This window comes from Euwallacea similis, chromosome 2 (assembly GCF_039881205.1).
Source record: "Euwallacea similis isolate ESF13 chromosome 2, ESF131.1, whole genome shotgun sequence".
Classification (NCBI taxonomy): Eukaryota; Metazoa; Arthropoda; class Insecta; order Coleoptera; family Curculionidae; genus Euwallacea; species Euwallacea similis.
Window position 1 is genome coordinate 906,767 of NC_089610.1, and position 9,951 is coordinate 916,717.

Below are 9,951 nucleotides of genomic sequence, written 5' to 3' on the forward strand. Positions count from 1 at the left end.
ATTTTTAACTATCCAAATAATTGTTTTAATCAACCGTTGGAAAAAAGCAAACTGATTTTATAAATTTTACATCAATTAAATTCTATATGTCTGATAAAAATTATTAAAATCAACTATGTAATTGACTCGCTACCAATACTATATTTGCTACAATATCTTCATCGCATCCGATCACAAAACAATAACATTATATAGGCTTATTTAACTATAGTATGTCCTAAATTAAACTGCGAGTTTAAGCTAAAGCACTAAATACATACTTACATTATTTATAAACTACATTCAGAATCTCAAATATCATGTGGAACTACTGGCATCTTCAAAACGGTAAGAGATACGAAGTTGATTAAATTACAGAAAAGTTATAATGCTTTTTTGCCATAACATGTACATTGCCATTCGCATTGATAAATTTTCGTTTCGCTTTTATTTATTTAACTCCACGTGTTTTAACGTTTTAACGAAAGCAACAGCGCCACATGGTATTCGAGACACCCTATATATCACGTCAGGAAACTAATGGGCATCAACATAAAACTTTTCACCGTACCACTCTCTATGCTCGTTCAAAAAACTGTAAGAGATCTCAATATTAAGAAAGCAACAAGTGCAGGTAAAAAACTTACTCTATGATAGAATCCACATGGTTCAATGTCAATTTCATTTTCGCACCTGGGATGGACGACTGAGTGAGTAATTCTGGTAATTTGACGAATAATCTGGCAAAATGGATAGCTCCATATACCAAACAAGGTGGAGGAGGTTGTTGATTGTATACAGCATCAGGCAGCAGGCGCCAAGACAATGATTTCGTCACATGACCATTTACACCTGAATTGCTACTTCCAACACTAGATTAACAACATTTATTTTGGACAAAATATTGAAGTTATTTTAAAATCACCTTAAGCCAGGCTTCAAATGGCCAGATCCATTTCGTTCTTCACTTAATAAATTTCCATTCAGTTGAGAATTGCTCTTATTGTTCGACCTCAATGTCCTTCTCCGAGAATTATTCGTAAGGTCTGAAAACCCATTGTGATTGGAGTGGTTGTTATGATAACTCAAGCTGATGTTTTGTTTTGAACTATTATTTTCATATTTTAATCTAAAATTTAGAATTTCATGAAACTGTGTTAGTTAAATATTTTAAATTACATTATTAATATAGAAAATATTTACTCAGTTTTAATTTCATTTTGAACATCTATGGGCTGCATAGCTACAGGTGCTGTGACGAACTGATCTTTTTCTGCGGCGTAAAGCAGAATGTCATTGACAGAAAAGTCAAAATATATTCTTAGACTTTCCACTACCTCCTGGCATAACGCAATGCTAAAGCAAAATTAAAGTAGTAACTTTATAATAAGGTCAAATTTAGACTTACTTTTTATTAATATCTTCAGTTTTGGGCCTAGCATCCTTAGTACCAAATTGAATCTTATATCGAGGATGAGGTTTTTCATTAACTCCACAAAACTGATTTGTTGCATAATGCCTACAATATGACTCTAAAATTGTTACAACATTGGGTTCTGCAGGCAACTTTATCCTCTGAAAGAGGACATTTCTATATATAGCATTTAATTTAAATTATCAGACGCAATCAATACCCTATTTTTGCCGTTGATTAAATAATAGTCAGCTTCAAGAATTTCTCGAAGTTCTGGTACTATTTCAATTTCAATCGCGTCATCCTCTATGGAGGAACTTTCATCAGAGCTACTACTCATTTCTGGATTTTCATCCGTGTCGATTCGACCGGGACTTCCGGAGCTACCGTCCTCTGATGAAGCAGCAGTGGAATCAGATGGTTTAGATGGTGTGTGTTTTTTGCGCTCTTTACGATATAAGTAAGCACCACTAACAAAAAAAAATTGATTGAATGAATTGGTACATTTAAAAGACAAGATATTTACAGTTGCAATTGGGCTTTCTCTGCAAGGTCCTTTTGGAGTTGCCTATTTTCAACTGTATCCTTTAAAACAAATTCTTCACCAACCCGTCTATCCCAAGACGAATTCCAACCCTTAACAAAATTCAAAATATTGAGCACTTTATTTTTTATTAATTTACAAGCCAAACTTAAATCTAAGCATGACTTAAAGACAATTCTGCACATAAACTTGTCAATTCAAGACTGAGTTGTTGAATCAAGGTGGAAGCTTGGTTCACTTAAACCTAACTCTTCTAAATTTTGACATCATAAATTGTCATAATATTGATTACTCAAGCTTGCCTTACAAAGTTGCAAAACATGCAACATTTGATACAAGTTAGAGAGTTATTTACTGCTTACACTGTTATGGTGTGTGTGATGGCACTATTTTGTTAAATAATAATTTTCTTCACTTCACTTTCATCTCAAAACTAAAAATTAAGATAAGCTAGAATTTTTGACATAGCAAAACCTCAGATTTTGTGTGGAGACAATTCTCCAATAAACAATCAAAAATGGAACTAAATTTAAAAGGATTACATTTCATACATCATTGAGACTGACTAATTGAGAGCAAATCTGATGCCTAGCAAATGAATTACTTAATAAATAACTTGGTCAACTATAGAAGTAACTTCAAAACATAAACAGAACCAAGTGTTTGTGTAGTTCAATTCTTAGGGGTCATTCATACCTGAAAATGAATTAAATACTCTACAATTTTCTTGCCAGTCTGGTCCTTTTGAAGCACTATATCTAGAACCTGAAATATAGAAACACAAATTACTGTACGGGCCCACAATAAATTAATTATGTTTTTACCTTTGAATCATAAAGAACTTTGGCTTTTGTGGGGTCGGGCTCATAACACAAAACTCTTTCACCAACAAGAAACTTCAGTTTGATACCTCTTGTTGATACCATAATTATTACTATAAAAACTGGGGCAATGTAGTGACTACATCAAAAAAGAGTTAACTATAACGTACATTAAACAAAATAAGAATTAAAATAGCAAAAATTCAATTATGTTTTATTATTTAGACCCAAACAATATTCACAAACTCAAACAATGATGACAAATGACAACGATTATGACAGTGACAAATATGCTCAGATAACAAATTTTATTTAACATGCCGCTATTTAAGATGTGGCAATATCGGGCACGATGCAACTTGATATGATTGTTTAAAAATATATTTCAACATTTAAAAGAAATAACGACCTTATTTCTTTATATATAAGCTTCAAGTTAAAAGCCAAGTATTTTTTATTTTTATTTCTTTTAAAGTAAATATTTATTTAATATAGTATATAATTTTTTTTTGCCTTTTTTAATTCGACTTAAGGCCGGTAGTACCCTGATAAAAAAACAAGTAAAAAACGTTTTCATTGATATCGTTTTTGGTTTCTTCAATGAGTTGCCAGCCTCAAGTTTAAGGATAAATAAAATTTGAATTGAAAATCAGTAAGTAGCACTAGCAAGTGTCTGTAGTATCCATTATTGCCGGTTGTAGCTTTATGACTTTTATATAATAGATGTACAAAGTATTTTATAGGAATGTCACTGTCAAATTCGATATCCAGTTGTCATATGTTTGTTTTTCTTTTTGCATGTTAATTTTATAATTTCTGACCTTTTGTATTTATTAATTGTTTAACTCATACTCCAGCTCAAAAACTAAATAAGACGTATCCATGATCGATGATTTCAATCCATAATATTTTTCTAAATTCAACGCACTAGGGTGACGTTGATTCTTGCTAGAATAGGATGCGATTGACAGGTACAATTCTAGAGTATCTCCAAGTTCCAATATAAAAAAAAATAGAATGTGATCATTTTATCCAGTGACTAATAGCTTTAATTTATTTTAGGCGAATTCATTGTTGAATATTTCGATAATGTTAAAGTCCTCAGTTCAAAGTAAAATTCTAGAAACTCTGCCAGATGATAGGCCCATCACTGCAATTCAAGTTAGTACCTATGATTTGTTTTTAAGACATATCTTTATACTGCATTTGTAGATTGTAGAAGACATTGAAAAATGTCCTAGAGGCTTTTATCCTATTAACAAGACTCACGACCAAGATTCTGAAGCAGACTTAGGTGAAAAGTCTATTTTTAAAAGCAGCTCTGGAAGATATTTGTGCCTTTCTAAAACAGAAGGTTGTTTCTTCCACTTTAAAGACCCACAATAATAAGCTCTGAATTGCAGGAATCCCCAATTTTTTTTTGCATGAAATAATAATTCTTCATGAAAAAGCACTTCCACCAAAAGGTTTTAGTCTTTTGAACAGGACTGTTGATAGTCAACAGAGGGGTTGGAAAAAGAAACAATTGTGCTATAAACTTGTTAATCAAAAGGACTATAAGACTGCTATTACTGATATAATTGTGTGTAGTAAGTTGAAGAAGGCTCCTGCTGGATTTTCTTTTGCTGGGTAAATATTTTTAACATGCTATTAGAACTCTCATCAAATTTCAGGCAACAGTAATAGAAGTTTACAATTAATTGTGAAGAACTTTTGTGGAATAAAAATATTCACATGAAGTTTCTACTACTTTAAACAGTTTCACATTTTGTCTTGAAATCTTTCAAACCTATTTGTTACCAATTTTTCCTTGTAGTGAAATTAACGGAGTTACTATATGCTACAAAATGGGAAACACAGAATCAACTCAAAACTCAATGGCACCAACCATTCCACCAAAACCTTTGTCACCCATAGCTAATAGTGTTTACCCTTCTATAGGTAATGAACATATTGAAAGAACCTTAAGTTTAGTTCATAAATATACATGAAGATTGGGTTTAGTTCTCCCTTCGTAAAATTTACAAAGTAAGGAAATTAAAAATGATTATATTTGATTTCTTAAAAGGTGACACTGATGATGATTATGAAATTCTAAGACCTGGCCCTGGTTATGGACCTCCAGCTCCTGGCCCAGTTAGACCAGCACCCAAGCCGCCTGTACCATTTCAATCTTCTTTTCAACATCAGAATTCTATCCACACCTTGGCAGGCAGTTCATATCCTGGACTTGAAGGGATTCCCTTTATAGTTAATCCTAAGTTTTTAAATGGGGGTTCCAGGGATAATGGGGTAAGTTAGTTTTTCCTTTAATAGTTCAAAAATTTATTGGACATTAACATAAGTTAATTATAAAATTAAGTTATATTATTATTTACAGATTCCAAAAATCAGAATCAAAACAATACAACAAATATTGAGGGAGTATGACTATTCATTTAGTGCAGAAAGACATCTTTTGTAAATTGTGAAAATATATACCTTGAGATTATTAATACCAGTAAAAGAGTCTTAACTTTTTTTTTTAAATAGTCATTTATTTTTATTCATACAATGCATATTTAGTGTTTGTTCCTTCTCTCCATTATAATAAGTTTACAACAATTTATCTCAACAATTAAAGAGTGGTGCCTTACAGGTTCCATTAAAATATTTTCATTTCTCCAACAGAATTCTAACTGCCATCTCATCAAGTGTTTTGCCAAGTTGAACTAATATGTTGTGCCAATATTCACCGTTTTAAGTCATGATTAGTTTTATGAGATATTTTACTGCCTAGTAATATTAAGATGCAATTTTCAATTAATCACTAGTAGAGTTTATAGTAAAGGGCTGTTATTGTGTCTCTTTTTGAAAAAATAATATTTAATCATTTTGTCTCTAGTTTTGATTTAGTAGGTATATTATTTTACATATACTTCATTAGATGTAATATTTTTTAAATCATATATTCACATTTTCATAGTTTGTGTGTTATGTTATGCACCATAATCCTGATTTAGTCTAGAAAAAGTAGAAAATTAAGATAAATATAGATAATTTGTTGACCCCCTTATCATAGCCTTTGCGCGTTATTTAAAAATATACAGATGATACAAAATAAGGTGTTTAATTTTTTTCAACCTAACAAAAAAGTGGAGCGTTGCAGCAAAAAAAAACAACTTGTAATCTTCATGTAGATTGTATAAAAAATATAAAAATACAATGAAATGTAAATGTGTCATATATTATAGCAAAATTGGACGGAGTATTTCCCTTTGAATCACTGGTTTTTCATAATAACACATTTGATATGAGTTCAAACAAAATGATTTCTCCACACTACCAAATGTTCATAAAGAAAGTTGTACAACTTAAACTAAATGATATAATCATGGTCATATGGGCCATCAATGATTGAGCCCCATTACATCTATGGTCCAAAAAGCAAAAGCACCATGTGGTTTTGTCATAATAATTTCTAAAAAAAAAACAACAATTTTTTATACTACCATTATTATTAGGTACTCAAATTTTCCACAATAACCAACTCATAATCTTACCTGTAAATATCCAACTCCTTGATTGAATTGTTGACATAATTTGCCAATTTTGCATCATGAGCAGCTGGTCTGCAGCCTTCATAATGATCTGCAGGGATATCTGTCCTAATAGCCCTCATGGAACTCAGACAATCCCTAGTTATGAGAACTTCACCTTGAAAAAAATTTAAACTCAGTAGTGAAAATTGTTAAACGTTAAAATTGCATTTTCCAGTTTGCATCTTACCATCTTTTTCTTCAAGTATCTTAACACAAACATCATCTTCTTCAGGACAAACTTTTGTCCAGTGCCAAAGCCAATTGAATGGTGTGCCACAGCCTGGCTGTGTTGAGATGCAATGATAACACCATATTGATGCTAAACCTGAAATAAAATTGCAACTGAGTATTGGCATATTTTGCTGAAAACTTAAGAGCAAAATAATCATGTATCCAGCAATCTTTGGGGTGAGTTAAAAGAGACAAGTCGACAGTTTCCAATTTTGTGGTATAACTTGAATTTTTGACCGAATTTACAGAGAGTAGAAGGATTTTTAAAATTTCATGTTTATAGCATGAAACTAAAAAACATCTATTTTAGAAACTTCAAGTAGCCCTTTTACGCCTTTGTAGGATAATATAAATTATTTATAATGGCAAAAAGGACTACGAGCCACACCCAAACAATATTTTTAACTTACTTTTGGATACAATAAATCCCAAAAAATATAGAATTAATGTTGATGTAGACATAATAAATTCTCTACAGTATTTTTAATATTCCAAATTGTAATTAAATACTTATTTACTCTTAAAGAATGTTTGTTTATTACTTATATATATCTTATCTAAATTCGTATAACTTAACTCTAGTCTTAACCTCCAAAATGATTCCATCCAGGCCTACGTTTATATCAAACCATGAAATAGAAAGGCAACAATGCATGATCATGGGCACAAAATTTTGCGATTTTTTTAAAATACAATCCAATTTATCATCGTAAACCACTAAATACCGACGTTGCCATTCGTTTTAGTTTGTTAAATCAAATATTTGATTGATATTGACATAGACGTTTGACAATGTTTATATATATTTTCTAATTAAATTTGTTAATATAAATTGGAGCAATTACTAAAAGATTGTTTTATTTTTATTGAAATGTGTTAAAAATTATGGACAAGAGGAGAATCACGAAAGTCGAGGCTGTAGATCAGCCAGATAATGAAATTCAGGAAACTCCTTTGTCCCTGGAAGAAGACTCGGACTACTTGCCGGTGATCAACATTGTAGTAAATCCTGATGATCCACAAAATATAAATGAATTGTCCCTAAATGTGACCCTTTTCATTAAAAAGTTGTGGAAAATAGTGAATGACGAGCAGAATAAAAACATTATATCCTGGAATGAAAATGGAGATGGGTTCATAATTCATGATCAAGTAGCATTCATTACAGAGACTTTGCCGAGGTACTTCAAACACATCCAACTATCCAGTTTTGTGAGACAGTTAAACTTGTATGACTTTCACAAAACTCAACCACTGGAGAATAATACATTTATGTTTTCACATCAGTTTTTCTTAAAAGATGTGCCACAGCTTTTATCGTTAATTAAACGGAAACCTGTTAAAGGTAATTAGGAATTGTATATTTATTTTGAATTATTGGGGTCCGGTTATTAGTAGATATTTACACTAGTTAACACCTTGACTGCCATGTATACCTCTGAGATATATGCTATTTCAGTTCTGTCTTGTATACTTTTTATTATCATTTCAGCTGTATGTATATATGGCATTCATCATTAACATGGATTTAAATGAATGTAACCTTTTATCAGCTCAGTGCTGGTACACCTCTTTTTCATACAAAGGTTGGCAGGCATGATACTATTATTTCCAATGTTTATACAATGTGGCACAAAAAAATGATAAGCTTTTAAACCTAGAAAAATGACCCCTGACATGGCTATATTTAACCTACATCAAAATTTCAAAAATACTCAAATTTCTCATATAAAAAAATTCCCAGAGACTAAAGTTTGTACAAAAAAAATCTGTTTTCTTGACACCCTGTATTTTGGTTATTGTCAACTTTTGCAGTTACAGTTCCCTTAGGTTATTGATAATTTTAAAAACAATATTTGACCATCTTCCTCTTGATCTTATTTTAAGAAAAATGGAAAAACTGTAGAATGTAATGGAAAACACCAATATATTTTAGTTCGGCCAAGGGCACCAATAGTTGAACATACATCTGAGCAGTCATCAATTATGCAAGAACTTACCACAGCTATTCAAGATATAACAGCTAGAAATGCTGTAATTTCAACAGATATGACAAAACTAAGACAGGAGAATGCGGTTCTTTGGGGAGAAATTAATTCTTTGAGATTGAAATACTCTAAACAGACCAAAATAATTAACAAACTTATACATTTCCTTATTGCTTATATGCAAGAACATCAAAATTCTAGGAAATCAGGGAGAACTGTTAGTAGAGCCAATGTAAACAAGTTTTTGAAAACAGGACCTAAAATTATGGAGTTAGATCATAAGTACAAAAATAATCCCCATGAGTTTTGGACAGATTATGACATTCAACAGCGAGGAAGTAGAGATCATAGTGACCATTTATCATATACAGTTACTGAACCTGTAGAAAGTAGTGAAAATGGTAAGTTTATAATAGATCTTTAATGAAATTTATTTTTACATTTTTGAGCTTGTATTTTTACAATTACTTTAGCTTCCAAAAATGCCGATAAATCCCCAAGTATTCACGTCTCTCCAGCAGTGGAAGAAGTCTTTGCAAATGCCAGCCAACTGCCAGGATCATCTGATTGTGCTTCTCCCCACTTTGATTATGCCACAAGTCATCCATCATCCAGTAAACCATCTAGTTCTGCATTGCAAAGATCAGCAGGAAGTAAAGACAATTTTGGATATATAATTGATAACTCTCGAATGGAAATTAATACTCTAAAAGAACTATTAAAAAATCTCACTCCCGAAGATATGACGAATTTTTATAAGTTGGTCAATGACAATTATAGAGACCAAGAAGAGGACTTGGAATTGGATGTGGAAAAGGAACTTACATCACTGAATGAATTAGCTTCAAGGCCTCAATGTACTGCTGAAGTTAATATTCAAAGCAGTTCTAGACAGGCTATTCCTACCACAAAGTCGTCTTCGGTTGACCTTAGCGCCACCGAGAACGATCGAATTTTAGCACCCCCATTAGACCAACAAATGGACAAGTTCATTAATATTGAAAACACGGCACCGGCGCTGCCATTTGATGACATAATTCAGCTCGCCAATAACCCGATGGAAGATGCTGACTTAGGGTTGATAAATGATGAACTGTTAAATGCTACATCAGACGACGTGTCGATTGACCAATTTCTTAATTTAAATTAACATTTAGCTTTGATCAGAACCCGTAGTGTTATTTGGTTGCTTATTTTTTAACAATATATCTGATTGAAGATAAAGAATATTGTGGTTTTGTTGAATCTGGCTTTGAACTTTTAGCTTGAATTACTAATTTTTTTGTTACTTTCTATAATCACTATTGAGAAAATGTACCTTTTTTAACTGTAAATAATTATTAATTCTTATAAAAAGTCATACTCAGTGTTTTATTTTTTGATTACAAATCTA

The 9,951-nt window shown here is 31.6% G+C and overlaps 4 protein-coding genes across 4 annotated transcripts; 2 read left to right on the forward strand and 2 right to left on the reverse strand.

The window, feature by feature from the left end:
- Nucleotides 1-113: 113 nt before the first annotated feature.
- Nucleotides 114-3,014, reverse strand: msl-3 (male-specific lethal 3). Its single transcript, XM_066402551.1, has 9 exons — nt 2,762-3,014; nt 2,634-2,702; nt 1,920-2,029; nt 1,614-1,863; nt 1,388-1,554; nt 1,183-1,335; nt 905-1,108; nt 627-851; nt 114-574 (listed from the first exon to the last, which is right to left on the reverse strand). Exons 1-9 carry the CDS (start codon nt 2,861-2,863, stop codon nt 517-519), a joined length of 1,338 nt encoding a protein of 445 aa, XP_066258648.1. The 5' UTR covers nt 2,864-3,014; the 3' UTR covers nt 114-516.
- A 505-nt stretch (nt 3,015-3,519) lies between these two features.
- Mvb12 (multivesicular body subunit 12-like Mvb12) lies at nt 3,520-5,849 on the forward strand. Its single transcript, XM_066402597.1, has 7 exons — nt 3,520-3,729; nt 3,821-3,919; nt 3,971-4,112; nt 4,162-4,387; nt 4,575-4,699; nt 4,827-5,050; nt 5,139-5,849. The coding sequence occupies exons 2-7, from the start codon at nt 3,848-3,850 to the stop codon at nt 5,220-5,222; spliced, it is 873 nt and encodes a 290-aa protein (XP_066258694.1). The 5' UTR covers nt 3,520-3,729; nt 3,821-3,847; the 3' UTR covers nt 5,223-5,849.
- A 140-nt stretch (nt 5,850-5,989) lies between these two features.
- On the reverse strand, nt 5,990-7,145 carry crim (QVR superfamily protein crim). The gene is made up of 4 exons (XM_066402612.1): nt 6,981-7,145; nt 6,527-6,664; nt 6,301-6,454; nt 5,990-6,218 (listed from the first exon to the last, which is right to left on the reverse strand). The coding sequence occupies exons 1-4, from the start codon at nt 7,030-7,032 to the stop codon at nt 6,080-6,082; spliced, it is 483 nt and encodes a 160-aa protein (XP_066258709.1). The 5' UTR covers nt 7,033-7,145; the 3' UTR covers nt 5,990-6,079.
- A 251-nt stretch (nt 7,146-7,396) lies between these two features.
- On the forward strand, nt 7,397-9,898 carry LOC136417047 (heat shock factor protein-like). Its single transcript, XM_066402542.1, has 3 exons — nt 7,397-7,915; nt 8,507-8,959; nt 9,032-9,898. The coding sequence occupies exons 1-3, from the start codon at nt 7,456-7,458 to the stop codon at nt 9,706-9,708; spliced, it is 1,590 nt and encodes a 529-aa protein (XP_066258639.1). The 5' UTR covers nt 7,397-7,455; the 3' UTR covers nt 9,709-9,898.
- Nucleotides 9,899-9,951: the final 53 nt, after the last annotated feature.

Coding starts and splice junctions, on each gene's coding strand:
- msl-3 (XM_066402551.1), bottom strand. CDS start 2,863: ATGGTATCAACAAGAGGTATCAAACTGAAGTTTCTTGTTGGTGAAAGA. Junction 1,336..1,387: donor ACTGAAGATATTAATAAAAA/GTAAGTCTAAAT, acceptor ATTTTGCTTTAG/CATTGCGTTATGCCAGGAGG. Junction 852..904: donor CATTTGAAGCCTGGCTTAAG/GTGATTTTAAAA, acceptor TTGTTAATCTAG/TGTTGGAAGTAGCAATTCAG.
- Mvb12 (XM_066402597.1), top strand. CDS start 3,848: ATGTTAAAGTCCTCAGTTCAAAGTAAAATTCTAGAAACTCTGCCAGAT. Junction 4,388..4,574: donor GCTGGATTTTCTTTTGCTGG/GTAAATATTTTT, acceptor TTTTCCTTGTAG/TGAAATTAACGGAGTTACTA. Junction 5,051..5,138: donor GGGGTTCCAGGGATAATGGG/GTAAGTTAGTTT, acceptor TATTATTTACAG/ATTCCAAAAATCAGAATCAA.
- crim (XM_066402612.1), bottom strand. CDS start 7,032: ATGTCTACATCAACATTAATTCTATATTTTTTGGGATTTATTGTATCC. Junction 6,665..6,980: donor GGGATTTATTGTATCCAAAA/GTAAGTTAAAAA, acceptor ATTTTATTTCAG/GTTTAGCATCAATATGGTGT. Junction 6,219..6,300: donor AAGGAGTTGGATATTTACAG/GTAAGATTATGA, acceptor TTTTTTTTTTAG/AAATTATTATGACAAAACCA.
- LOC136417047 (XM_066402542.1), top strand. CDS start 7,456: ATGGACAAGAGGAGAATCACGAAAGTCGAGGCTGTAGATCAGCCAGAT. Junction 7,916..8,506: donor TAAACGGAAACCTGTTAAAG/GTAATTAGGAAT, acceptor AATATATTTTAG/TTCGGCCAAGGGCACCAATA. Junction 8,960..9,031: donor TGTAGAAAGTAGTGAAAATG/GTAAGTTTATAA, acceptor CAATTACTTTAG/CTTCCAAAAATGCCGATAAA.